The sequence below is a fragment of the Ochotona princeps genome, chromosome 2 (genome assembly GCF_030435755.1).
Source record: "Ochotona princeps isolate mOchPri1 chromosome 2, mOchPri1.hap1, whole genome shotgun sequence".
In the NCBI taxonomy this organism is placed as follows: Eukaryota; Metazoa; Chordata; class Mammalia; order Lagomorpha; family Ochotonidae; genus Ochotona; species Ochotona princeps.
The window spans coordinates 31,371,162-31,398,643 of NC_080833.1; the positions used below are offsets into that span (position 1 = coordinate 31,371,162).

General features: G+C 50.2%; 1 protein-coding gene and 1 non-coding gene across 5 annotated transcripts; both read left to right on the plus strand.

Moving 5' to 3' along the window:
• Window positions 1-290: 290 nt before the first annotated feature.
• Window positions 291-26,815, plus strand: CTPS1 (CTP synthase 1). 4 transcript variants are annotated; one of them, XM_058679634.1, is made up of 19 exons: window positions 291-389; window positions 3,682-3,860; window positions 6,585-6,755; window positions 9,850-9,950; window positions 10,591-10,707; window positions 12,232-12,315; window positions 12,734-12,814; window positions 15,761-15,912; window positions 17,305-17,437; window positions 19,269-19,357; window positions 19,966-20,060; window positions 20,636-20,698; window positions 21,865-21,908; window positions 23,164-23,260; window positions 23,650-23,705; window positions 23,790-23,886; window positions 24,275-24,419; window positions 24,823-24,916; window positions 26,064-26,815. In XM_058679634.1, exons 2-18 carry the CDS (start codon window positions 3,695-3,697, stop codon window positions 24,905-24,907), a joined length of 1,776 nt encoding a protein of 591 aa, XP_058535617.1. In that variant the 5' UTR covers window positions 291-389; window positions 3,682-3,694; the 3' UTR covers window positions 24,908-24,916; window positions 26,064-26,815. The 4 variants fall into 4 exon arrangements, with proteins under 4 accessions (XP_058535617.1, XP_058535626.1, XP_004591582.1 ...); XM_058679643.1 differs by lacking the exon at window positions 291-389 and adding an exon at window positions 545-568; XM_004591525.4 differs by lacking the exon at window positions 291-389 and adding an exon at window positions 781-927.
• On the plus strand, window positions 6,872-7,035 carry LOC118758783 (U1 spliceosomal RNA). The gene has a single exon (XR_004995862.2). It is a non-coding gene; the product is annotated as a U1 spliceosomal RNA (small nuclear RNA).
• Window positions 26,816-27,482: the final 667 nt, after the last annotated feature.

A 27,482-nucleotide genomic window follows, 5' to 3' on the forward strand; every position in this document is an offset into this window, starting at 1 on the left:
AACCAGGCCCAAGAACTTATCCGCTACTCAAACAAAAAGCCGCCTGCCCTAAAGCTCCACTCTCCATGGAAAGAAAACAAAGTCCTTGGCTAGGTTTTGTGCTGAGGCCTGGCAGACTTCTCAGCACATTCTCTGACTTGGCCACACTGGCCTCCCACGTCAGCTCGTCAGCGCCCTCTTTCTTGTTCCCGAATCTGTTCCGTCGGCATCGCAGCCAGTAAACTCGGGTCTCAGGGTCAAGGCCAGTGTTTCGGAGGCGCCGCGGAGGAAGGGTGGAACGGCGTCCCCGTCTGAAGCCGCCTCCTTTCAGCCTCAACTGGCCGCGCGCTCCCCGGGCCCAGGCACCTCAGCGTCCGGCGCGTGGAGGCAAAGGCCGCGTTCCAGCCAAGGTAGCCTCCCGCCGGTGGGATACACGGGAGGCAGACGAGGGGTGAGGGCCCAGAAGCCTCCCCTCCCAACCCTGGACAACCGAGGTGACACTGCCGGCGTCCCCCGGCCCACAGACCCGGTGGGAGGAAAAGGGCGGCTCTACAGGAACTCGCACATTCGCAGTTAAATAGATCATCAGGTGGGCCGGCAGTTCCAAGGGGGGAGGCGTGAGTCACTGACAGGAGTATTCCCCCTCTACCCGCCCCGCAGAAGTTACTTGGACAAACGCCGCGAGGTAGAAAGGCCCCTGAGTGCTCGCCTCGCGGGTCTCGAACAGCTAAAGCGTAAGGGCCGCTGCGTTCGCCCGGCGCCTGCGCGCTCGGGCTCCGCCCCTTGGTGTTAAGACCCGCCCCACTCCCGCCCTCTGCGTGCGCAGCCCCGAGAGCCCGCCTCTGAGGTAGACGGCCGGACGCGGGGCCAGTCACTGGCTGGCTGAACTCGTCGTGAGCGTCTCCGGCCTCACTCTGTGCTGACGGGCGGTTCGGAAGCCGGTCCCAGGTAGGCTCTGCCTGCTGGACCCCAGGGGAACTGTTCTCGAATGCAGAAGTCGGCTGCGCGAGCAGAGCTCCGGCGGGGGATGGCCCTGAGTCCGGGGTGATAGACGGCGCTTCCCACCAATCAGGGACGAGGTGGCCCGGCGTCCTGGCCAATGGATTGCACCCCTAACGGGCGTGGGGCGGGCAGCCCTGGCCGGCGAGGTGCGGGCTCCCGCGCGCGGGCCGCGTGGCCAGACGCCGCGGGGCAAAGAGGGGGCGGCCAGGTCCGAGGCTGGCGGACCCGCGCGGCGGGGACTGGCAGCCCCGGGGCCTCCCGGCCTGGCCTACAGGAGGGATGGAGCGCTGTGGAGCCCCCTTTCGCTCAGTCGAGCCTGAGAAAGCCCTCGCCGCCGTTCCCGTCAGCAGCCGAGGTCCCGCGGGCGTGGCCTCCCCGGGCTGGGGGCCAGTGGGGGGTCCGCGGCCGAGGCCCCCTGCCTTGCTGCGGGGTGAGCCTGGCGGCCTGGCCGCGAGCTCGTCGGTCCTCTGGGCACGTAGGGAAAGGGGCCTGTGTCCTCGCAGGGCGGCCTGGCGCAGCACGGCCAGGCTCGTTGCCAGTGAGGCCTCGACAGCCCCGCGCGGCGGTACCGAGTCTGACCCCGTTTTACCTGGGCGAGCTGCGGGCTCCAGCGGCCCGGCTGGGCTATGACGTGACTCAGGTCTCTCACTGCCGATCTGGGGCTAGGATTCGACCTCACAACTTCAGCAGGGTGGGGAGGAAATACCAAACCTGCTTCACTCTGCCGCCTCCACCCCATCGTGGAATTTCGGCTGCTCCTTGATGTGTGTTGCTTTGGTACTTGAAAACGGGTCCGTCCCTTGTGGAAGAAAGTTCAGATGGGCCATGCAGGCTTGGTCGCCTGGCGCACGTCCTTCTCCTCGTGCTTGTCTCGGCCCCGCCTGTGTTGCCTGTTCATTCTGTCCCCTTGGCACAGGCCAGCTGGTAGGGCCCGTGGCAGGGCAGGTGTGCAGATGGGAGCCTCCCCTGTTCCCTGTACCTCTTCTGACCCTGGCTTGCCTTGGTCTTGGCACTGAGGCTCTCCTCACCCTAATTCCCCTTGTAGAGCCTTCGAATGCTGTCACTCTGCTTCCTGCCATCACTAGTTTCTCGTTATTTGTCCATATTTATTCTTGGTGGCTGGACTGGCAACAATTTGAGATAACAACTCCGAGCTGTTTGTGGTCCCCAGAAGTGAGGGGTGCAGCACCCGAGGGTGAGGGGGCTCCCACTGGGTCACTGTGGGCTGCAGTATTCAATGCCTTTGCTGTGGGAGATCTAAAAGAGGGAAGGGTGGGTCCTTAGAGTGCACTTGGGGCAGATGGCCTGCAGATGGGGGAGACAGGATTCTGTAGAAGGAATCCATGTTGTGACTAACCAGCTCTGGGAGGAGGAGGAGGAATTTCTAGGAATTTAGGAAATGTGGCAAAATAAGAGTGTAGTCTCAGTAGGGAGTATGGCTAAGGCAGATCCAAAAAGTAGCAAAGTCTGAGATTCAGGTGTCCGGAAGGATGGGTTAGCTGTCAGGTGAACTAGAGTGTTACCCCCAAATAGTAGGGACTTGGTCAGGGGATTTTGGGGGTGGGGTAATCTGTGTACTGTTGAATCTTGTAGGCAGAGCGAGTGCGGATTATTGAAAATGCCCCAGCGTTCTGTATGAAGGAACCAAATGCCTGGGCTTACACCCTGCATTTTGGTTCATCTTTTTATAAAACCTGTTTTGAGAATCTTGTGTGTGCTTTGTAGAAACTTTGGAAGGGGCTGTAGCAGAGGCCGGAGGGGCTGCGTGGTAACTTCCCTGGGTCTTACCCTTCCCTCTGAGGGGGGAGCCGTCCTGTGCATTCTCACTTCTGTACCAAGTGTGTTTATTCCTGCTGGGAGGGGGAACTTCGCACAGAACCCTCATTTCCCCTGCTCAGGTCTTGGGCTTTGTTTTTTTTTTGTGTGTGTATGTACTCACACTTGGCTTCTCATGGGCTGCCAGAGGGGGAAAACGTCCTGAGAAGCCAAAGCAAGCAAGCATTCTCCTCTGCCCTGTGGTTGTGCTGCTTGTTTTCCCATGTGGAATTGCCAGCTGCGTGGTGTTTCTAGGTCTCTGAGTTGGGGGCTGGGGATAAGTCCTCAGTGTCTCCTTCCAGAACGTGCTGTTTTCATGCTCGTACTGTCTCTGCTCTCGTGGCATCCGCCTGTCATCTCCAAGTCTGTTCAACCACAGCCCTGCTGTTTGGATTTAATCCAGGCAGCCCTCTCCGCTAGTCTCCTGCCTGTTCTGTGGGGTGGGCTGATGTACCACATTGTTTCTTTTAGGGAGAGTTGGCATGCATATCCAAGTCTGAAAAAATTTTTCCCATGTAGGGGAAGTAATGAGGCACCTGCTTACTCTCCCAGTATCTGGCAGTGATCTCAGCCTGGATTTGGGGCATAGCGTTTTATCAACCAGCTGTGAGCTGCTCTTGTGTTAAAATTTGATTCTCAAGGTTTTTTTAAAGCTGTGTTCAATAGCAGTTTTTCTGCACGTGTGTACTATTCAGGTGACCTAATAAACATTTGTTAGGATGTTGTTTAAACCTGACCAGTCTTTCAGAGCCAAGTGACAGAAAAGGAAGGGTGAGGTTTGCCAAGGAGGGGCGGGTGTTTGTAGCTGGTGACTGGCAGGGTCGGCGTTTGAATGCAGGTTGGTTTGATTTGTTAACATATTTCCTTTGTAATTTGTCCTTGCAGGTCACAAAGTAAAATGAAATACATTCTAGTTACTGGCGGGGTGATATCAGGGATTGGGAAAGGAGTCATTGCCAGCAGCGTGGGCACAATACTAAAGTCATGTGGTTTACATGTGACGTCCATCAAGATTGACCCCTACATAAACATCGATGCAGGAACCTTTTCTCCTTATGAGCATGGTAAGCAAAATGCACTTCTTTCTCAAAAAGTAAAAAACAAACAAACAAACAAGCAAACAATGCTGATTGGATAGTATGTGGAAGGGTCTGTGAGCCCTTGGGAATAGTGTGTGCCTTTGGGGTAACTTCTGTATCTTGCTTTCTGAAAAAGTTCCTAGTGTGGAAGTTACTTGATCCTTTTTCTCACTTGGGCAGGAGGAAGCAGAGGTCTTTTTTTTTTTTTTTAAAGATTTTATTCATTTTTATTACAAAGTCAGATATACACAGAGGAGAGACAGAGAGGAAGATCTTCCGTCCGATGATTCACTCCCCAAGTGAACCACAATGGGCCAGTGCACGCCGATCCGAAGCCGGGAACCAGGAACCTCTTCCAGGTCTCCCACGCGGGTGCGGTGTCCCAATGCACTGGGCCATCCTCGACTGCCTTCCCAGGCCACAAGCAGGGAGCTGGATGGGAAGTGGAGCTGCCGGGATTAGAACTGGCGCCCATATGGGATCCCGGGGCGTTCAAGGCGAGGACTTTAGCTGCTAGGCCACGCCGCCAGGCCACGCCGCCAGGCCCGGAAGCAGAGGTCTTAACAGGCAATGTAGTGATTGGAGTCAAAAGGGTTCTATGGTAGAAATGACTTTGGTGATTGAATGAAAGCTTGTAATTTGAAAAGAGGTGTAGGATGGCATTATAACTTTGTTCAGTGCTTGAGAAGAGGGAGAATGCTCAGCTTTAAAAACTGGATGAGTGGATAGAGTTCTAAGGAAATAGATCTAGCTCAGTGTAAGAAAGATCTTCCTGAATGTGATGGCAGGTGCCCTGCAAGAGTGGTGTCCATTGTGTTGCCCATGATGCTGCCAGCCCAGGTATCATGAGTCAAATCCAAAAAGCTGCTGTTTGCAACACGCCTCAAGAAGATGGAGCTGGTGCTGTGGCATAGCAAGTAAAGCTGCTGCCTGCAGTGCTGGCATCCTAATGGCTACTACCTACCTACATACCTTTCTCTCCTTTCTCCTCTCCTCCCCTCCCCTCTCCTCCCCTCCCCTCCCCTCTCCTCGCCTGTCCTCTTCTCCTTCTCTTCTCTTTTTTTCTTTTCCCTCCCTCCTTCCCTCCCTTCCTTCCTTTCTCTTTCTTTTTTTTCTCTTTTTCTTTCTTTTTCTTTTTAGTGGAAAGTCAGATATACAGAGAGGAAGATCTTCCGTCTGCTGATTCACTCCCCAGTGGCCGCTACGGCTGGAGCTGAGCCAATCCAGAGCCAGGAGCCAGGAGCCAGGAGCCAGGAGCTCTTCTGGGTCTCCCACACAGGCACAGGGTCTCAAGGCTTTGGGCCATCCTCGACTGCTTTCCCAGGCCACAAACAGGGAGCTGGATGGGAAGCTAGGGCCGCTGGGACATGAACCAGTGCCCATATAGGATCCTGGCATGTGCAAGGCAAGGACTTTAACCATTAGGCTATAGCACCAGGCCCTGCTACATTTCTGATCCAGCTCCCTAGTGTGCCTGGGAAAGCACCAGAAGATGACCTAAGCCCTTGGGCCTTGCATTCATGTGGTAGATCTGGCTTTGACCTGGCCCAGTCCTGGCTATTACGACCCTTTGTGCAGTGAATCAGTGGATGGAAGTCTCTGCTTCTGTCACTCCATCTATCTGTGTGACTCTAATTTTGAATATATATATATGTGTATATACATATATATATATAAAATCATGGGTTATCTGTCATGAAGGTGTCCACACAGAGGCTAACGGACCTCTGTGTGGAATTATATAGCAGAGGGGTGCTGGGTTTGGAAGATCTGTGAATTTGGCATGCTGTTTTGCTAGCATAGCTTGGAAAATTCAAACAAGGACTTCTGATGTGAATGAGAAATGGAAACTTGCAAGGGAGGGAGGGTTGGAAAACAGTACTTTATTTCTTCGTCATTACTGAGTACCATCAATTGTGTGTGACTGAGTGACTTCAGAGATTTATTGTTTGAAACTGGGGCGTGACAAACCAGTGAAACCTGGTAACGTTTAACATGCTGTGGCCTTAACACCTCTCTCCAGTGTTGAGGTGGGGTCTTTAGGAATTGGAGTGCCTGGCTCAGAAATCCTTGTGATTGGCCTGCTGGGCTGCCTGCGAGTTCTGCTGAGGGAATGGAGAAGATGCTCTTGCTTCCTTGCCTGGCTTTGAGTTGTGTACCATTGTGATGTTAGGCCTGGGCCATTCTATAGTGAAGCTGCAGGTCATCAATGTGAAGCGAATGGGGAAAACTTTGGGACACAGTGTGGCCTGGGAGCTGATTTTTATGATGAGCACACAGTACCCTTCCTATGCATATGTCTTATTAGGGCACTCCAAAAAGTTTGTTTAAAAAAAACAGGAGTAAAAGAGAAGTTTGACTTGGTGCAAAAAAAGCTTGAATTATGAGCACATCAGGAGTCTTCAAAAAGTTTATGGGAAATGTGTCATGAAAAAACTATGCATGGATATTCTAAACCTGATTCTGCTCGGTTAGGAGATTTCCACAAGTTCTGTTTCCCCAACAGCAGATGCCTTCTTTTGTTTGTTTGTTTTTTACCCACACATCTAGCCCCTTGGGCTGTATTTCTCCCATCCTGTGCCTTTTTATAACTTCCTGTGGGTTTGCTGACTTGCTGGAAGGAAGGGTCTCCATTATACTCCAGAAGGCCTGTTGTGCCCTTGGCACATGTATTTCTCTCTCACCTAAATATGCTCCTGTTTCCTGCAGGTGAAGTTTTTGTGCTGGATGATGGTGGGGAAGTAGACCTGGACCTGGGTAACTATGAACGGTTCCTCGACATCCGCCTCACCAAGGACAACAACCTGACCACTGGCAAGATCTACCAGTATGTCATCAACAAGGAGCGCAAAGGGGACTACTTGGGGAAGACTGTCCAAGGTAACACCGCCTTACTTTGATTATTTAAGTACAATACTAGCCAGCCTAATTTCTCTTGAGTAAAGGTTTTGCTTTTTGTATGATTTCAGCATGAAACTGTCGCGGTATTGCTTCAGAAATATGCTTTCTATTAGAAATTTAGTGATCACACAGGTGGTTTTCCCAGGCCAGGGCTCATCCACTGCACTCAGAATGTGCTGTCCCCTGTGATTTCCCCAAATATGGGGAACTTGACTGCATAATTTGTGGTAGTGGGGGACTGCATTCATGCTCTCCCCTGGGGGAAAAAAATAAAAGAAAAAAGGAAAAACAAAAAAATTAGAATCGTGTGGCCTTTTACCACAGAGTGAATTTGACAAGGCCATTGCTGCTTGGGAAGTGACATGGAGGCTTGTCAGTGCAGTGAGGAATGTACAGGGGAGAGGCACCTTGAGTGGGGCAGCTGGGACTTCCTGTGAGCAGCCATGACAAGGAAATGAGCTATCCAATAGGTACATTGGTTTTGAGACTGTTGGTTGGTGTCATAAATGGGACAGGGAGTCTGAGAAGTGGGTTTCTGGGTCCTCCCAAGCATTCACCAGTGCAGCTTCATTTATGGCTGTTTTGCTGTTTGGGGGTTTTGCACAAGCATATGTTTGAGGAAAGTATTCTGCTACTTTATCTACTTTTTTTTTTATAAGATTTATTTATTTTTGTTGGAAAGTCAGTTTACAGATAGAAGGAGAGGCACAAAGATCTTCCATCCACTAGCTTATTCCCCAAGGGGCTGCAAAGGCTGGAGCTGAGCTGATCCGAAGCCAGGAGCCAGGAGCTTCTTCCACGTGTCGCACGTAGGTGCAGGATCCCAAGACTTTGGGCCATCCTCTGCTGCTTTTCCAGGACACCAGCAGGGAGGTGAATGGGAAGTGGAGCCTCCGGGATGTGAACTGGCGCCCATATTGGATCCCGGGCGTGCAAGACGAGGACTTTAGCCACTAGGCTATTGTGCCAGGCCCATCTGCTACTTAAAAAAATATTTCTAAAAAGTAGCTGATACACACATATACATACATATGGTTTATTTTTTGATTTGAAAGAGACAGAAAGAGGTAACTTACCTGCTGATTCTCAGGGTACAAGTGAGTAGGAAGCTGGGTGGGAAGCGGCATGTGAGTTGAACCCTGGCACTGCATTCTGGGATGCAGGCCTCGGATGACTGTTCCCTGAGGCAGGTATAGCCTAACAGGTTAAAGCACTGCTGGGGACATGTGCATCCTGAATTGGAAAGCCTGGGGGTGAGTCCTGCACTGCTTCTGTTTCAGCTTCTTGCTAATGCTTACCCCAGGAATGCTTGGTTCCTTCCCACCTGGCTGGAGTTCCTGAGGCATTTAAGGGAATGAACCAGTAGATAGAAGATCTCCTGTTTCTGCTTGTTGAATACATAAAAATGAGTAAATAGCAGTTGAAGTCATGCGGTTAGCAAGCCCCTGGTTTCTTATGCTGGCTGCAGCTCAGATTTGGGGATTGCCGTAAAGTGGCTTCCTCTGAGTTATGAGAACAAATCTGTTCTTGGCTGCAGACTTGCACAGCCTGGGATCTAGGGTCACACTGACAGCTGGCTAGGGTGGTCCTCCTGGCTGATCCAGGGCTGATTGGGTCATGATTAGGTGTTAGCTCTGTCATTTGCCAGCTCTGACTGTGAGCACCTTACGTAGAGTGTCTTGGTGCTCTGGTTCCCTTTTCTGTGAAATGGTGAGGCAAATAGCCGGGCTTCCAGGTCATTGGGGAGCTTAAGGACCTGTGTCAGTAAGTAGTTCCCTGAGATCCTGACACAGACCAGCTTGGAGCTGACCGGATTTGATCCAAGTTTGCTGTTCTCAGCTCCAAATGCTTTCCTCATCTGCTTATCATTTGTCAGATATCTGTTGACTGCTCACTGTTGGTCAGGCGATTCCTGGTGCCGGGCATATGTGAGGAACAAGGTCTGTGAGGCCATTGTCCTCAGGGAAGTGATCTGTAGCAGAGACAAAACCAACAGGTGACACAGAGGCCTTCCCGGAGCTGTGAAGGAAATGGAATGAGGAGGAGGAGCGGGACTGGGGAAAGGCACATTGGAGAGGTGGGCAGGGGTGGCCCTAAGGAGAGGGGCGGGTCCTCAGAAGGAGGTTTCCAGGCCTAGGAATAGTTGGGTGGAGAGGCTCCTGTGGCTCAGGCATGGTTTAGGGGGCAGTTGGAGGCTGGTGAGATGAGCCACAGTGGGGTACAGAGAGTCTTCCTGATTGCAGCAAAGGGCCTGGGTTTCCCTCAGTAGTGGGAAGCCAGTGGAAAGTTCAGATATAGGGATGATGAATACAGATTGGCCTTTTGGGAAGATCTCTTTGGCCTCTGTGTGGAATGGATTGACTATCCTTGTGCTCAGGGTACTGCCCATTAACTCAGCAGTCTGGAGTTAAGCGAAAGTCTCCACCCCCAGGAGCTGGCAGCCTAGTGTGGCACTGTGAGAAACTTAGTGCTGCATTGTCGCTGATGTTCCTGGTGCACTGGTTCTCTAGGCACTCTGATGTGCGTTTTACAGATGCTTCTCAAAAGCCGCACAACTTCAGGAGGCAGATGAGGAAATCAAACCTCAGAATGGGTCTGTGTGCATGGGGGAACTGAGCTTCAAACTGGACGCTCTCGTGCCTCATGCAGTGCCCTGTGTTGCTGTGCAGCATCTGGATTGTCAGACTTTATAAACTGCAGGTGGCACAGCAGGGTCCTGGGGCCTCTACTGGAAAAGCCTTTGGCTGTGGTATGCCTCCTTGCAGCCTTGGCCGTCAGTAATGTGGGTGACCATATGATCCTTTGTGTTGGTGTGTGGCTCTGCATGAAGGGGCATGTGCTCCAAGGTAGCACAGGACCCCACTGTTGGCCGTGCTCTTTTCTCGTACAACTTGGAAATCTGGGAAGGAGTGGGAGTCCAGAAATGTACTGAAGCTGTTCACTGGAGGCTGCAAAATGTGTTAATGCACTCATCAGCGCTGTGTCCCTGTAGTGCATTTGAACAGTAAATGTGTTTGCTTCAGGCAGTAATGATGGAGCAGTGTGAATTGTGGATTTCTTTTCGTTTTCCCAGTTGTGCCTCACATCACAGATGCGATCCAGGAGTGGGTAATGAGGCAAGCACTAATACCTGTGGATGAAGATGGCCTTGAACCTCAAGTTTGTGTCATTGAGGTTTGTATGCTCGTGTCCGTGGGTGTGCTCATGCGTCTCTAGAGCCAGCAGCCAGTGAGACCATTCCCAGGAAGCCTTGGCCCTTGCTGCCTCAGACTGTGCCCTCTGTTGCAGGGCAGCAGGTGAGGGCCCTGTGATGGTGGTGTGGAATGGCCATGCAGGGGGACACATGACTAACATACTGGGGAAAGTGGCATGGCACATTCCCACCTGTATTTTGAGGAAGTAGCTGTGCTTTCTGGGTGCTGCCATGAGTGTTTCTGTCCGAGCACCCTTTGGTTTTGGTTGTTGTGCTACTGCTGTGCTGTTCCCTGTACTGGGAGCCCGGCGTTCCATCAGAAATGGGAGATGGCTGCTGCGGCTGGGATAGTCACACGGCCAAAGTTACACTGGTCCAGGTCCCTTTTGCTTCTGACCTCGTTGAAATGGGTGGAAGGATCTTGATCTCAGGTGCTGCTGAGCCCATGGTGACCTTTTAACACAAAGGAAGCTCTCACTGTTGTTAACTGATGGTGTACAGGGCTGGGGGGTCAGCCAGGCTCTTGCAGTTGCCGAACTGAGATGTCTGAGCAGCTGATGGAAGCTGAACTGCCAGAGACAGGTTCAGAGCTGAGCCTCTGTGACGACTTTCTCCTTGTAGCTTGGCGGAACAGTGGGGGATATAGAAAGCATGCCGTTTATCGAGGCCTTCCGCCAGTTCCAGTTCAAGGTCAAGAGGGAGAACTTTTGTAACATCCACGTCAGTCTAGTTCCTCAGGTAAGGCATTTGTAAGTGTTCCCTTGGGGAAGAAGTAGAGGAGGGAGAAAAGGCTGGTTGTCATTTGTTTGCTGATAGCTGTCCATCCTGGACATGCAGGAAGCAGAGGATAAAGAATTTTGTGAATTTAAATCTGTTGGAAGATACTTGAGAAATTAGAGGAGTGGTAGTTACAGGTGATGGATTGATATGTACTTTTCTTTACTGCTCATACATGAGAAAACCAGAGTAAAGGAGTTTGTTTTAAAATAAACTCAGAAATACTGTGGAGGGAAATTCATAGTAACAGAAGAGAGCAGCAGCAGAAGAGCAGACGGCATGTGGGAGGCCCCGTGGTGTCCCGTGGAATTCCCTGAGACCTGGGTCGGGGTGCTTGGGGAGCCTTGCAACTGCTGTGTATGAAGAGGTAGCCCCTGTACCCCTCCCCAGTGAGTGCACATGGGAATCACCCATCCTGGCAGAGAACAGCAGTCTTTGGAGCGGGTATGTCTGTGCAGGGCCAGGAGCACAGGCTGAGGGGGTGCAGGTCTGCCTCTGCCACTCACCTCCTGGGACTCTCACAACTGGGCTGGGCCTCTCTGTGGCAGGTGGGTGACTAGTCCGTGAGAGAGTGACTAGTGAGACAGCAGAGAGACCTCTGTAGTGGTGGTCTGTCCACTCATGCGTAACTTCTGGGTGGCTATTTAGTGTGCTGTGGTCAAACAGCGAAATGAGGCTTTGTGGGCAGTGAGAAACTTAACCAAGGCCCCAGAAGGCAAGGAGTTTTTTTTAGGGAGTTATTTATTTATTTTTCATTGGATAGGTAGATTTACAGAGAATAGGAGAGATGGAGAGAAAGATATTCTGTTTGCTAGTTGACTCCCTGAATGGCTGCAGTGGCTGAAACGGAGCCAGTCTGAAGCCAGGAGCCAGGAGCTTTTTCCAGGTCATCTTCATGGGTGCAGGGTCCCAAAGCTTGTGGGCCGTCCTCTCCTGCTTTTCCAGGCCATCCAGGGAGCTGGATGGGAAGTGGAACAGCCAGGGCATGTACTGGCACCCATATGGTATCCTGGCACATGTAAGGCAAGGATTTAGCCATTGATCCACCACACCAGGCCTGAAAAGGATTTTTGACCTGGAGTTCCATCCTGGCAATCTATCAAGTGAGGGAGAATGAAAATAGTTAATTGCAGAAAGGAAAACTGTGTCACAAGGCATAACTGGTCAATATCTAAATACCCATAAGTGTGTACACCCCAGGGTGCCTGCAAGCGCAGGAAGGGGGATAGTCTCATTCATGGAGAAATCAGTAGAAAACGCCTCAAACTGAATGTCAAAAAGTAGCAGTGAAGCATCCTGGCAGGACCAGTTAGAGGTGTGAGTGGGCAGATGAGGTCAGGGGCTGCTGGCTGTTGAAGAGAAGTGTTGGACAGAACTAACGCTTGTGATTAAATTCTTTTCCCACTAAAAAAGGTCTAGGGAAAAGTTTTACGTGGAAATTCGTTATCAAAGAGAAATGGACTTTCTTCTCATTTTGTCAAACAGCCCAGTTCAACAGGCGAACAGAAGACTAAACCAACCCAAAACAGTGTTCGGGAACTGAGAGGACTTGGTCTTTCGCCTGACCTGGTAAGCTTCTCTGCCACCCTGCCTTCCAGCTGAGCTTCTGTGTCCAGTTGAAATCATTCCTCTGGGCCAATAAGAGCTTTGGCTTCCTGCCGCTCTGATGGTAACTGCTAGAGAGAGGCTGGCTAAGCTTTGCGGGATATTTTCCTCAGTGAGGTCTGGGCTCCCAGCCCATCCTTCATTCCTTCTAGTTTCCTCCCTCTCAAGAACATTAATTAGGGAGGAAAGCCACAGGTAACTCTGGCTCATTGATCTGCCCATTTATTCTGCCGATCCCAGGCTTTTTCAGTGCAGGAGTTTGGAATTTCCATCGGAAAATGGAGCAGTGTTTACATTCATTTGTGGTATGCCTTGTCCAGGATGAAAACCAGGGGAAAAAAAACCTCACCAGCCTAGTGACCATGTCCTCCTTTCCTACCAGGTTGTGTGCAGGTGCTCAAATCCTCTGGACACGTCAGTGAAGGAGAAAATATCCATGTTCTGCCACGTGGCACCTGAACAAGTAGGTAGAACATCCTTCTCCGTGTAAGTTGTGCTTACGCCTGATTGTCCTAGAGCCTCCACGTGAGGGTGATGAGATCTGTAGTCATTTCAGAGTAAAGGTTGACTTGCCTGGACTGTCAGCAGCCAGTGTCCTGCTTGCTCAGCTAGGCAGTTCCCTGGTCGTGGCACCCTTCATGCTCTAGCAAGAAGCTTCACCTGCCACACTAGCTTGCCCATAACCCTCAGAATCGTGTTTCTTTCTGGGCTGAGTGTGCCTCACACAAGTCAGGGTGGGCCTGTTTGTGCCCCTAGGGGATGTGTTTGCCACATGTGTGTTTCTGTGTTTGTCTGCCTCAGATCATGAGTTGCTGGGGTCACAAGGGTCACTTCACATGGCCTTGTGGTTCTGTTCCTTGGGGTCCAGGGTGTCGTGGGTGCTCACATATGTTACTGTGCCAGTGGAGAGTACCTGTGTGCAGGATATGCACCATTTTGGAACCTGCAATGGAAGTGATTGTAGTACCTAGTACAGAATTTCCAGTGGTGTGGGATTGGGATTGTGGATTTAGTTATGTCTGAAAGAGAGGAGTAGGGAGTTGGGGTTAAGGACTTGCCAGATTATGGAGTTGTGGGGTCTATTACTAAATTCTTCTGGACCAGGAGACTGCAGGAGAGCCCTGCTGGCCTGGAGATGGGGAGAATGTACCCTAGGTTAAGGTAGGGGCTATCCTCCTAACAATTAGGAGGGCAGAGTGGACCATGAGGTGTCATGAGGTGTTCAGAATGTGGCATCCATTTACTTGTTGTTAGAGGAACAGGGGCCTATTGGTTAGTTTCTTCAACAATTTGACCTTTCTGTTGATAGACAGCCATAGACATGAATATAAGGTAAGTCACTGACCTAATTCAGAGGAAGCCTTTGCCCATTGCAGAGGTAGCCATCCTATGTGCCAGGGCTCAAGCTCCAAAGTGTGGGTTCCCCTGGGGCCTGGGGTCAGCTCTCCTGTGTGTGAATCCTGAACTGGGAAATCTAGCCTAGGGATTTGGTTTCATACTGACTACATGGAACACAGTGTTCCAAGCAGCCTTTATCATGCACTTGTTTTAGATATTTCTGAATTATCAAATAAAAGGAATTGAATTCTGTAGCAGGATGGGCTATGATCACAATTACATATACTGTTGGGGAAGGTGTTAGAACTTTGTCCCACATTAGAGGCCCTGGGGTTGATAGCAGGATCTGGCTCCTGAGTTAGATCTTCCATCTGCTGGGTTACTCCCCTAAAATGGTTGCAGTGGCTAGAACTGAACCAATCCAAAGTAAGGAGTGTCTTCTGAGTCTCCTCTTTGGGTGCAGGACCCAAAGACTTGGGCTGTCCTCTGGTGCTTTTTTTTTTTTTAAAGATTTATTTATTTTTATTACAAAGTCAGACATACAGAGAGGAGAGACAGAGAGGAAGATCTTCCGTCCGATGAGTCACTCCCCAAGTGACCGCAATGGCCAGTGCTGCACCGATCCGAAGCTGGAAACCTGGAACCTCTTTCGGGTCTCCCACACGGGTGCAGGGTCCCAAGGCCCTGGGCCATCCGTGACTGCTTTCCCAGGCCACAAGCAGGGAGCTGGATGGGAAGTGGAGCTGCTGGGATTAGAACCGGTCGATGTCCATGTGGGGTCCTGGTGCGTTCAAGGCGAGGACTTTAGCTGCTAGGCCATGCCCCTGGGCCGCCTCTGGTGCTTTTTTAGGCACAATACCAGCGAGTGGAATTGGAAGTTGAGTAGCTGGTACTTGAACAAGTGCCCATGTGGGATGCCAGCACTGCAGGTGGTGGCTTCATGGGCAAGACCATTGGTTTTTTTATTCCTTTATTAAGTCTTTTTTTTTTTTTTTAATGGAATTCTGTGGTGAATTCCACTGCTCGGTTTCTAGTGCAGTGGTTCTCAAATGGGCTGCAGAGTGCAGTCAGTAAGCTGGAGCACTGATGCCTGTCTTCCCCAACCTGGCCCCTCAGAGTTCTATTTTAGGTGCTGTGGGTGTGGCATGGTTTTTGGGTTTTATAAAGCTCACCTGGATAATCCAGTGTGCATCCAAGTTTGAGAGCCACCATTCCTGGTTGGGCCATTGTGGATTCCTGGAGAGGTCCTCTGGGACATGCTTTTAAGAATGCTCTTTTCAGCTGGCACACCTAAAATCTGCCAAGATCAGCAAAATTATACTTCAACACAACAAATGGCTAAATACTAAAATGAAATAGACACGAGACAGCTGAATGGTACCTTATAGCCATTTTAAGGTATGTAGCAGCCGGTCCTATATATAAACTAAAATTGAAATGTCAGTGAGCTAATCATAGGTTGTGGTTAAGAACTTGCTTTTTTTTTTTTTTTTAACATACTGGTTACTCAAAACCATGTCAATTCCATAATGTTACAAATTGCTGTTGATGTTATATTGGGACTCTTAATTGACTGTGATGATATTCTACCAGCTCTAACTTCGGACCAGAAATGGTCTCCCCAAGAAACTGTTCAACCCATCTGGACAACGGGTAGCTGGACTCTGTGCTTGGTATACATTTGCAAGGAAAGAATCTTGATTGAATTTGAACTGTAATATTGCATCAAGGTGGAGGAATCCACCAGGGGAGAAGGGCGTGGGGAGCGGTGGGGGGATTCCCAGAGCCTATGAAAGTGTCACATAATGCAAAATAATTAATAAAAAAAAAACTTAAATAAAGGTTCCAGTTTAAAAAAAAAAAAAAGAATGCTCTTTTCCCATCCATGTTCAGAATGAACTAGCCACTACTTTTCTGTTATTGATATGGTTTTGGCAATTTGTTTCACTTTAAAAAATTGTCCTTTTGTCTATTTCAAGTCCAGAATAGTTAATTTCTCAAGGTCATGTAGTTTGTAGGCGGCTGGAAGCACAGTTTTGTTTTTATTAAATGACTTTCTTTTTTAAAACAGGTGATTTGTGTTCATGACGTCTCCTCCATTTACCGAGTCCCCTTGCTGCTAGAGGAGCAGGGGGTTGTTGATTATTTTCTTCGAAGACTTGACCTTCCTATTGAGAGGCAGTCGCGCAAGATGCTGATGAAGTGGAAGGAGATGGCTGACAGGTTGGCCTTGTGCGAGTGGTGGGAGTGCTGGCACCTTTCGGTTTGGTCTGGGCCTAGAATTTAACTTCTGTTTGTGGCACATCAGCACTCTCGTTGTCGCTTACATTAGAAAAGATGTTACGTTACTGGAAAGAAACATTGGGATTGTGAAGAAGGGAGCCCAGCTGTTGTGTAGTTAGTGACACAGAAGAGGTCTGGGAGAGCTGAGCCAGGTCCCAGGTGTCTAGGCAGTGAGTTCAGATTGAGTGCTGTCTAGCCTGTGTGCTATCCACTGCACAGGCATGACAGACAGGTGTCCTTGTGGTGGCAGTCTGTACCCTGAAGCCCATGTGTACTGCTGAGTCACACAGCCACCACCAGCCTGTGACCTGCCACTTGAACTGTACTAGGGCCTCTTGGGGCTTTGAGGACTGTTGAGCTCCTCCCCATGGCTCCATGCTGTCCTAACGCTACCTGTAAGATCTTTCTGGAGCATTGGTTGTGCCTGATTGCTCTCACCTTTTGTGAGGCTTGGGGAGGAAGCTCTGCTGTTAGGGTTTCGTGATGCTTTCTTTTTGGCATTTTCTCTTTTAATCTCTGTCATTACAGATGTGTGTCTTACGTGTTTATTTATTTACAGTTACTGAAATTTCTCTGTTTTAGGATTCTTTTTTTTTTTTTAACAAAACTAATGTTTTGTTCTGTTACTAATCTTTACAATGAGAATTCTAAATGAGTGTACATTTTTCTATTGTGAATATCCCGTAGTTTTATTTTAAAAAATATTTGCATTGAAAGAGTTAGAGAGAGTGGGAGAGACAGAGCGATCTTCTGTTTGCTGATTTGCTGCCCAGATGGTCACTATGGCTATTGATGGGTCAGGCTGAAGCAGGGAGCCAGGAGCTTCTTCCAGGTCTCCAACCTGGGTGGTAGGGGCCCAAAACACTTGGGCCATCTTCTGCTGCTTTTCTCAAGCTATATAAGGAGCTAGATCAGAAGTGTAGCAGCCAAGACGTGAAGCAGCGCTCAGGTGGGATACCTGAATCACAGCCGGTAACTTTACCTGCAATACTACAACACCAGCCCCTAAATGTCCCATCGTTGTCTGTGGGTGGGAGTGAATTGTCTTTTTTTTATTTTTACCCCCTTTGGGACTTGATTTTTTTTTTTTTTGAGAAATAAGTCATGAGATTTTAAAACTCATCATAACAGCTTCTAAAGTGCTGTTTTCTTTGCTATTCCCTATCATGTTGATCAGAAAACTGCTTCCTCTTTACTGGCCTTGAAAGACCTCAGGTAACAGTCACTCCCATTAGACTCTTCCTGGACAGTGTTTTTCTTCTGTTGCAGAAACAGTGATGTCCTGATGGTGTGTGCTTGCTGTGACTAGGTGTTTCTTGGCCTGTTTTATAGATATGACCGCTTATTGGAGACTTGCTCCATTGCACTTGTGGGCAAGTACACCAAGTTCTCTGACTCCTATGCCTCTGTCATCAAGGCACTGGAGCATTCGGCACTGGCCATCAACCACAAGCTGGAGATCAAGGTAGGTGGGACCAGGCAGGCACCCAGGCTCTGCCGTCATAGGTGCCTCAGGCTTTGTACATCTTTTTGTGCTTGTTGCTGTGAGTTTTCTTTTAGACTTCTGGCCTTGAGGAAACAGTATATTCAGGAAGTAATGAAGGGCAGAGAAGAATAGAGGTTGGGAAAGACTGAATGCTTGGAGCTGACTATGACATGCCCTGTGGAAATGGTGGACTAGAAGGTTCACCGTGTAGTTGATGGCACTGCTATTCTATGCACTTTGGCTGGCCCATGGGCTGCCTTTGCTGTTCTCTCTAGGACGTGAGAGTGATCACATGCCACCCACAAAGCTGTGAAGTATGTCCACTTGCCCAGCTGATGCCCAGGACACTTGTGGCTTTTGGTAAAGGCTAGTTCCTGTGTGCTGGCCTGTGTCATGATGGGCAGAAGCAGGGCTGCTGAGACATCCTAGCACAGTCCTGCCTGTCTTTGCAAGCAGCAGTGGGGGCTGGGGTTAAGAGCACAGGTTCCAGAACCAGATGGCCAAGCTCCACTCTGGGTTTATCACCTGTGGGCTATGTGGCTGTTCATACCTGACTGCTCAGTTTTCTCATCTTTTCAGCAGGCCCTTCCTACCAGGATTTTTATAACTCTTTGGTGATTTTTTTAAAATAGCATTAAATTTGATTATACAAGAGACTTAAAAATACTTATGAAAGAGCTGGTGCTATGTCATGGTAGGCTAAGTGTCCACCTGAGATGTTGGCATCCCTTGTGTGCACTGGTTTGTTTCCTGTCGCACTTCTTATTCAACTCCCTGCTTTGGGCTGGGGAGGGCAGCAAAGGATGGCTCAAATCCTTAGGCCTCTGCTCTCATGTGGGAGATCTGGAAGAAGTTTCTGGCTGCTGGCTTTGGATTGGCTCAGGTCCAGCAGTTGCGGCCACTTGGGGAATGAACCAGTGATGGATGCTCTCTCCATCTGCTTTCTGTAACTCGGTCTTTCAAATAAATAAATCTTAAAAGATTATGAATAAATGAAAAAGTAAGTTTTTCAAATAAACAATTTTAACATCCATGCCTAGTTTTCCTAATGTTTTCTTTGAACGTTTTGGACATCCTTTCATGCATGAATTTAAGTTTCATTGGCACCAAAATAAGCAATCTTTTAATTTCATTTTCTGCAAACTTTTTAAAGGAGCCTATTATAATTATTCCTTTTTTGTAAATCACTTTTATTTATTTGAAAAGCAAAATACAGAGAGAAATGGAGCAGAGGAGAGAGATTGAGACACTTCCAAGTACTTATTCTCCCCTGTACTAATCAGCCAGGAAAATGCAGGGGCCAAGCTCTTGTTTTGGGTCTCAAACAGGTGCAGGGGCCCAGGTAGTTGCACCATCTTTCACAGCTTTGCAAGGCATATTAACAAGGAGCTGAATTGAAGGTAGAGCAGCAGAGACTCAAACTGGTGCCCAAATGGGATGCTAGTGCTGCAGGTGGCAGCTTTACCCACTATGCCACGGTGCCAAACCCCAACATTATACCTTTGAAACCAAAATTAAGAAATATGAAATAACAATACTGTGTTACATCATGAAAAAGGGGTGTGTGTCAAGGCTAGTGCCTTACATACAGTCTTGGCTCTGTTGACCCTGCTCTTCCCAGCTTCTGGCTCATAATCTTCTTTGGAGGTACTGTTCTGTATCACCATGTGGCAGGATTAAATTCCTTCCCTGGCTGTTGTAGGCATTCAGAGTGATCCAGTGGGTGGGAGAGATCTCTGTCTCTGCCTTTCAAATACCATGTTCAGGTTTATAGTCTTAATCTGCTCTCCCCTGTCTGAATAATCCCCAGTACATAGACTCCACGGACCTGGAGCCCAGCACCTTGCAGGAGGAGCCGGTGCGTTACCATGAGGCGTGGCAGAAGCTCTGCAGTGCCCAGTGAGTAAGCGCACATGCACGGGATCCTGGGCTTTCCCGCCAGAGTCATAGGTCATCACTAAGTGTCTTTTTACTGGAAAGACCACGTGCCATATGATGTAAACCTTAGAAAAATACAGCTTAACAGTGTAAGTTGGAGCTGAAGAAAAGTCTGTTCTGACTTGGTCCATCCTGTTGCTGTTTGCAGCTGCAGTTGAAACTTTCCCTCCTAGACACCTGATGAGTACTCGTCAGCTACTGATCACTTTGGGCAGCTTCTGTGTAGAACAGACTCGAGTTTAGCAAGGTTCCTGCTCACCAGAGAAGTGACTGACTTAGGGTAGTGTGGGTGCTCTGAGTGACCTGGAAGGGCCCCTTCTTCTGCTCAGGGGAGTGCCTAAGCCTGGAGGGAAGGCTGGTCACATTTCTGTTGGGTTCCTGGGTGTTAAACATGGCAGGGACTCCATGCCTGGCACAGCACAGTACAGTCTGCATTTTCTGTGTCTTGTTCATGGAGATCACACAGCCCAGTGACCATCTGGGGCATTACACAGTTCAGCGAGGTGGATAGTGTGTGGCTATGGCGGGTGCTTGGGCCGTCCCTAGCTGGAGCATGTTCTCTTGTGCAGTGGTGTGCTGGTTCCAGGAGGATTTGGTGTTCGGGGAACAGAAGGAAAGATCCAGGCCATCTCCTGGGCTCGGAAACAGAGGAAGCCTTTTTTGGGTAAGGAGCTATGTGGTATGCTCTTCACTTTGAGTAGGAAGGGGTAAGGGGTGCAGTGTGCGGGCCCATGCATACCGCAGGGGTCATTAGACCTGTGCTGGGGCCATGCTGTCCCAGCTGTGCAGTAGAGGGTGTCCTTTGCTGCCCCTGGGAGAGCCTCAGGCTGTCTTCAGTGTTAGTGTGGCACCCGCAGGCTGCATGCAGACCAGACAAGTTATTGATTAGGACATCAGGTGGCATAGTGAGCCCAGCTGTCCACAGCTCACACGTGATGTGCACACCAACCGGCTGTAATCAGATGCCTTTTGGTGTCATTTCAGCTTGATCAGTTGTAAATAAGCACTTAATGAGGGAGAGTAAGAAATGACTGTGGATTCTGGGTTCCTGCTGTAGCCTTAGTCCCTGTGTGTGAGCCCCTGATCTGCATGAGGCATGTCAGTGAGGCACTGGCTAAGAGTGGGACATGCCAAGAACATCACTGTACTTCTGTGGCCTGAGCAGCAGAGTCTTTGGCAGGCTGGTGGGAAAGCCTGGAGCTGCTTTCTCCATGGAGCTTTGTTTTTCCTTTACCTTAGGTGTGTGCCTAGGAATGCAGTTGGCAGTGGTTGAATTCTCAAGGAACGTGCTGGGATGGCAAGGTAAGTGTGCTGCGCATTTCCTGGACGGGCTGGTGCCTGGGAGACTAGCAAGGCACAGGCCTGGTTTCGTGGTACCTACCTAGTGGGTGCAGCAAGGGCCTCCTCCACACACAAGGGAAGCGGGGGACACAGTTCAGCAAGCAACAGTTGCTTTTGGCCCCCGCATTTCCTGTTCCTGAGATTCTCCCAGCTGGGGCCTGGCTTCCAAAATGAAAGTGTACCATGCAGGTTTGCTGTCCTGTTGACCAAAGCTAGTCGGCGAGCATGCCACGGTGGGGTGGGGAAGCACACAGGCGTGAATCCCAGGAGTGTGGGGTACAAGCCCACGATGGAATATTCACGATGAAATAGCCTGTTCATTCTACCTAGTCAGCTGACAGACTCGATTTCCAGACACAGCAGGCAGCCCCAGGGAGACTGGAGCCCGGAACCAGCTGACTGTGTCTGGTGCAGTGGTGTCTTGGTGGCCAGCTCTGGTCTGACTGGGTTTTGTTGCTCCTTTCATTTGAGTGGTTGCTTCTCAGAGCTCCTGGGGGGTGATGGATCAGTTTGGTAGGCTGCATGCCCTTTAGTCCTTGCGTCTGAGTCCGGGTGGGGCTAACTAGGGGGCTTTCGGTGGGTGACTTGGGGATGGAGCTTACCCATTCTCTGTGGCCCTGGTTCCACCCAATGAGGGCCTTGCTTTCCCACGGAAAAGCCAGAAACGATGCAGAAGCTTGGTTCTTTGCTATTTAGTCCTTAGCTGTTTTTCCTTTGATTAGAGGAGAGACAGGGTCTGGGAGTTGCAGGTGATTAATTCTTGGATTAGCTATAGAGTGAGGCAGTTGGCGCTGAGAAGGAAACGCAGGGCCAGTGCTTGCCCCTCTTGGACAGAATGTGTAACACCAAATGGGAAGAAGCTAAGATAATCTAAGAAACTTCATGAAGATTCATTTTCTAAAGACAGACTGAGAAAATAACATTGCTTTGGTTTCTTTTTTGAGTGTAAAAAACCCACCTGTGTTTCTGTGTTCATGTCTTAAAAATATTCTTTGGTCATTGTTCTAATCATTGAATGATTTCAGACTGTGAAGAGAAATTGTGACTTAGCCCTCTACCGTGCACCTGTGAAATAATCACTTTTCTTCTATAACTGTTTTTACAACACAAGTATTTGAATTTTTTAGATGCCAATTCCACGGAGTTCGATCCTAAGACCAGTCATCCTGTGGTGAGTTGTGCTTGGCCCTCCATCCAAGGATGTAGGGAGGGGCCATCCAAATGTGACAGATGGCTGGGGCAGGAAGTGGGGCCCCTGGCTCCATTCCTGTGAACCCTGAAGTCTTGCACTTTCACGCTTCACAGATGGGACAGTTTCCTTTTTCATTATGACATTTCTCACTCATGTTGCTAGTTTTCCAATTAGCATTTCCCGTTAAGCCAGTTTTTCATTCCTAGTTGCCTAGCTCATAGAAGCACTTGATAAATAATTCTAATGTCACATACATACACAGGTATTAATGTGTCAGCCACTGTTCTCTTTGTTGTGGTGACAGGCACATACACGGGGATTGTTAAATTCATGGAGAATAAGTATTATAAAATGGTTCATGGATTTCCCACAGTTTTGCACCAGAATTAACTTTGGAGTCCCTGTGTTAATTTATGTAAACCTCAGCAGCAGTCTTGGAAGATAGGGGTGTTGTTCAGGAGCTGCTCAGGGACCAGACCACGTGGCTTCGCTTCAGGGTGGCCGAGACTTGCTGGTTGCTGCCTCTTGTGTTTCCTGCAGGGCATGGAGCACTGCTTGGCCCACTGGGCCGTTAGGGCTCCAGGGGGAGGGACAGGATTTTACCCATCACTGAGTCTCCAGCCCCTTAGTGAGATGCATGTGGAAGGCATTTATCTTATTTCTAGCATTCTGCCATGTGGGATCCCTATTCTCTAAGTGACCATACAAACTTGATGGGCAAGGTCCTAGCTCATGCACTTAGCGGGAGCCTGTGTTTAACCTATGGTTGAACATAAATGGTCATATTAAAACCTCAGGAAGAAAAAGAAAAGGTTTGGGAACATGGACTTCACGGTGGGGAGAGCAGAGTACAAAGAAGGCCGGGAGGTCAGATGATGCTCAGGATCCCAGGGCTGTCTCTGGTAGGTCCATGGTCACATGCCCCATACACCTGCTAAGATGCCTCCTTGGTGTTTATCAGCCTCTCTCGCTGGTGAGCAGTATGGTGGGTCTGTCCTAAGAACATGCTGCAGCCCAGTAGCACTTGCCTAGTAGCAGGGATGAGCACTGAACAGCATGGTGATCACAAGGGTGGGCTGGAGAGTTGGAACCTGGCCCAAGAGCTTTTGATTGGTGTCAGGAGGTATTTCCTTGGTGACAGAACATGTGTCAGTAGGCAGGCTGGAATGGCGGAGGTATGTCTCCTACTGGAGGCAGGATTTGGTAGCTCATGTTTGTTTTCCAACATCTCCAGGTTATAGACATGCCTGAACACAACCCTGGGCAGATGGGCGGCACCATGAGGCTGGGCAAGAGGAGAACCCTGTTCCAGACCAAAAACTCAGTCATGAGTAAGAGCTGTTGGGTGCTGGCCAGCTCCTGGCCCAGCTCGGGCAGGACCCATAGTGGGCGGGGGGGCACTGTGGGTCCACTGATGTGTTTTGGGTTTTGTTCTTGCTTTTTGAGTTGGGTTAAGTCCAGCTTAAGCTATTATGTTCTTGTACTAGCCAGTCAAGGTGTAGGGAATTGCTGGTAGTTGATTTTGGTCCCACAAAAATAGCAGTTCTGTAAGGTTCACCAATAGGTGCTAAAGATTTATGGAAAGTTTGGAAGGAAACTTTAAGAAAGTAGCTTCTTGCTATGGTCAGAAGGAACCCAAGTGTGAATCCAGCTGTGCACTGAGGCATAGGGGTTTGGCTGGAGGTGAGGTTCCTGACCTGAGGTCTGCTCTGTTCTACAGGGAAGCTCTATGGAGATGCAGACTACCTGGAGGAGAGGCACCGCCACAGATTTGAGGTGAGAGTCCAGCTCCTTTGGCACATGCTGCAACTGAGCCCACAGGTGATGAGGCCAGCATTGTGACTTCTTACGATTAACCAGGTAAACCCAGTGCTCAAGAAGTGTCTGGAAGAGCAAGGCTTGAAGTTCGTTGGCCAAGATGTTGAAGGAGAGAGAATGGAGATTGTGGAGTTGGAAGGTGATTCCCTGGGCGGGTAGTATGTGGGAAAATGTGTGTTGTGTCCTTGCCTGGTGGAGTTGGGAAGGGCTGTGTGTTGGGAGGGCTGTTCGTGTCTGCAAATGGTCTTCCAGTTACCTTGCCCACGTTCCACTCTCAAGGGGAGGTTAGCCTTGGGACTATACCCCTTCCAGCACTCACATGAGCTGCATGACAGCTGTGTAGGGTAGCAAGAGAGACCCCAAAGAGAAGCCCCTTTCGTCTGGGGGCTCTCCAGTCCTCATTGCAGGATTCCATGTGCCTGAACTCCAGTATCGGTACCCCTTTTGCTGATGGAAGTGGGAAAGCTTTACACTGTTCTGTTGCCTTTGCCATCTCATGGCTCATGCATGTCATGGCTTTGTTTCAGATCATCCTTTCTTTGTTGGCGTTCAGTACCACCCTGAGTTCCTGTCCCGGCCCATCAAGCCTTCTCCGCCATACTTTGGCCTGCTCCTGGCCTCCGTGGGCCGGCTCCCGCATTACCTCCAGAAGGGCTGCAGGCTCTCACCCAGGTGGGGCACCTTGCCACTGTTAACTCCCCCTGGCTGCCAATGGGAGGTGTCAGAAGGCACTGTGCCAGGGCTGCTGTGCTCACAGGGGGTCGCGTATCTTGTCACCGTCTGTATCGGCCTGTATGGTCCCTTCCCACAGTCCCTGACACTGCCTGCACAGTATGTCGGACCCCATGGCTCATGCTAATGGGTGCTGTCGTATTCCCAGGAACAAGGACACACCCTGGGGTGAGGGCCTTTTGCTGCTTTTGTCCCCACTTCGAGTGGCTGGTCTGGATCTCATGCCTGGTACCTGGGAGCACCCCTGGCATGAGGAGTCCCTGTTGTGATGGTGGTCACAGAGATAGGGAAGGACACCAAGTTCTAGGTGGCAAGTAATGAGTAAACGATGTGAATTCTGCAGAGACACCTACAGTGACCGAAGTGGAAGCAGCTCCCCCGACTCCGAAATCACTGAGTTGAAGTTCCCATCAATAAATCATGACTGAGTTGGGAACGTAAGTGGCTTTTTTTTTCTTTCTTTCTTTTTTTATTTTTTTAGGTGAAAGAGTTACAGGCAGAAGAAGAGCAATCTTCCTTCCACTGGTTCATTGTCCAAATCACCACAGTGGTCATGGCTGGACCACGCCAAAGCCAGGAGCTTCTCCTGGGTCTTCCACACAAGTGCAGGGTCCTGAAGCGTTGGGGCATCCTTCCACTGCTTTCCCAGGTCTTTTAGCAGGGAGCTGGGTCAGAAGTGGATCAGCCAGGCCTCAAACTGGCACCCATATGGGTGCTTGTGTTACAAGCCAAGGCTTAGCCTGCTTCATTTCAGGGCTGGCCCTGTAAATGTTTCTAATTGAGGAAAAACTTAAGCAGATGGGAAGATGCTAGTAATGGAAGGATACTGAGAGCTTAGTGCTGAGTAGGGGTCGCAGTGTGTGTGACCTCAGTCATGGTGCAGGTGTGCTGACGTCATTGTTGACAGTCACAGGCAGGAGCCATTGTACTGGATCTGGGGCCTGGAGTCTTCGGCCCTGTTGCTTCATGTGGCTGGAGACTGTGGAGGTGGCAGTGGGTTTGACACTGTGGCACTGTCTCTGAAGTCCAAGCTTTATGGCATGAGCTCACAACTGTTTAGTGTGGATCGCTGCCTACCCTGGCAGTCCCTCCCAGCTAGTCTGCACTCCTGGAATGGCTGACCTCCTGGACCCGGCTGGGTTCTTAGTATATAGTGTGCAGAGGCCACAGGTGCTGCTGGTCCTTTAGGTCTAGAGTGGTCTATGTTGGCAGGGTCTGCCTGTGAGGGTGCCCAAAGGAGTGAGGGCTGGGGTCCCAGGCTGCTGGAGCAGTGCTGGTGCCAGCGTGAGATAGGTGACCCTGGCTGTTGGGCACACGGAGAGGCAAGGAGTAGGAGCAGGGCCGTGGTGGATCCAGGTGTACTCACAGCATTTCACAGAGGGACTACCCAGCCCTGACCGCTGTGGCTGTGGGGCAGTGTCTGAAACTGACAGGGAACCTGAATGGGAGTGTGGGGAGCTCTGGCCACCAGGAAGGTGGCTCCCTGGTCTGTGCAGGAGGTATCCCCTTGGGCTGCCATGTGGTGGACTGTGAGTCTTTAACTTCTGTAATAGCCTACTAATTGCTGTTTTTTCTTTTTAACAGGGATGATGGAAAGCCTCTGGACTTTGGTAGAGTTTACAGCTTTGACTTTACACTTGGCTTTTGACACTTCCTTTAAATTATGTTTTTATTAAGATTATTTTGTTATGGGGGAAAGGTATGTGGAAACCTTTGTCACTTGCATGTCCATCACGTGTGCTCAGCGCACAGCCTCTTGGAAAGCACGCCTCCTCTGTGGTCCTCGGGGGTCTCTGATGAGCTGCAGACATCTGACAAGCAGTACTGAGGATGGCGGTGCGGGCAGAGGCCCGCCGAATGCCATGTGTCTCCATTACCTCACGTCTCCGTGGATCTGAGGCCACTGGGAGGTGTTGCGTGGATGGCTCCAGCGCCCCAGGCCCTGCCTGTGGGGACCTGGGGCGCTTGGTGCTGGAAACCTAAGGGTACTGTTTGCCAGCAGGAGCTGGGACATTTCAGACCTGCCCGGGGCTGGGGAGACCTAGGGACAACCGTGGCTGGTCCTCATTCAGTGGTCAGGTTGGTTTGGTGTTCCATGAAGCCGAGTTTGTCCCTCTTAAGTCTGCTTCCTGAGCTGGGGGACACTCCTTGCATCAAGGGGTCACTTACCACGGCCCTTGGCAATGGCTGGGACACAAAGGCGTGGCTTCCTGCTGGGATGGAGATGCACCATGAAAGCTATTTTATTAACATGGTGGCCCCGAGAGTCTGGCCACGTTGCCCGGCTGCTACTGAATTTGGTATATGCTCTAACTTAAATAAATCATGCAAGCAGGGGGTGGCATGGTGAAGCCTTTTTAGTTTGCTGCCTGGGGTGGGAGGAAAAGAGGCCTGGGTGGCCCCATGCTGTCTGTTCCGGGCTGTGCTGCAGGGAGCCTTCCTCTGAGATGGCTCCGGCAATGTCCACACAGGTTGAGCAGAGAGGCTGAGGTTTATAAAGCAGCACCGGTTCTGAAGGATGCCCATGGGGCTGGGGGAGGGAAGTGGCATGGGTTTGGGGACCCCTCCATGGGCTTCTTGCATGGCAGGGAGCAGCAGCTCTTCCTCACACGCTGGCTTCTGAGTTCATGCCCAGACGCTGAAGATCCAAGTTGTAGCCTGTGGAAGGTTCGTGCCCTTGGCGCCAGGTACTGGCTGGAAGGGGTAGTGCAGAACAGCTCCTCTGTGAGGAACAGGCCTTTGGGTGGAGGTGGGGTGGAGCAGTCAGTTGGTTCTCTGTAGCCCCAGCTCCGGTACCCGAGAGGTACAGGAGAGACCCAGTTCCACTCCCTGACCCACTGCGTGCCAGAACCTTGTGGCTCCTTGGAGTGAGCCCCAGGTCCTTAACTGCTGAGGCCATAACGCTGCTCTTGGTGCTCAGTCATACTCCCACCTGCCAGTGGTCTCACCATCCCCTGCATCACAGAGCAGCAGACTTATTGGTGACAGCGGCATCACTTACAA

Bases quoted from the DNA above. Each gene is read 5' to 3' on its own strand.
- CTPS1 (XM_058679634.1), top strand. From the start codon at position 3,695: ATGAAATACATTCTAGTTACTGGCGGGGTGATATCAGGGATTGGGAAA. The intron at 3,861-6,584 runs GTAAGCAAAATG...TGTTTCCTGCAG, and splicing joins CTTTTCTCCTTATGAGCATG to GTGAAGTTTTTGTGCTGGAT. The intron at 9,951-10,590 runs GTTTGTATGCTC...TTCTCCTTGTAG, and splicing joins CTCAAGTTTGTGTCATTGAG to CTTGGCGGAACAGTGGGGGA.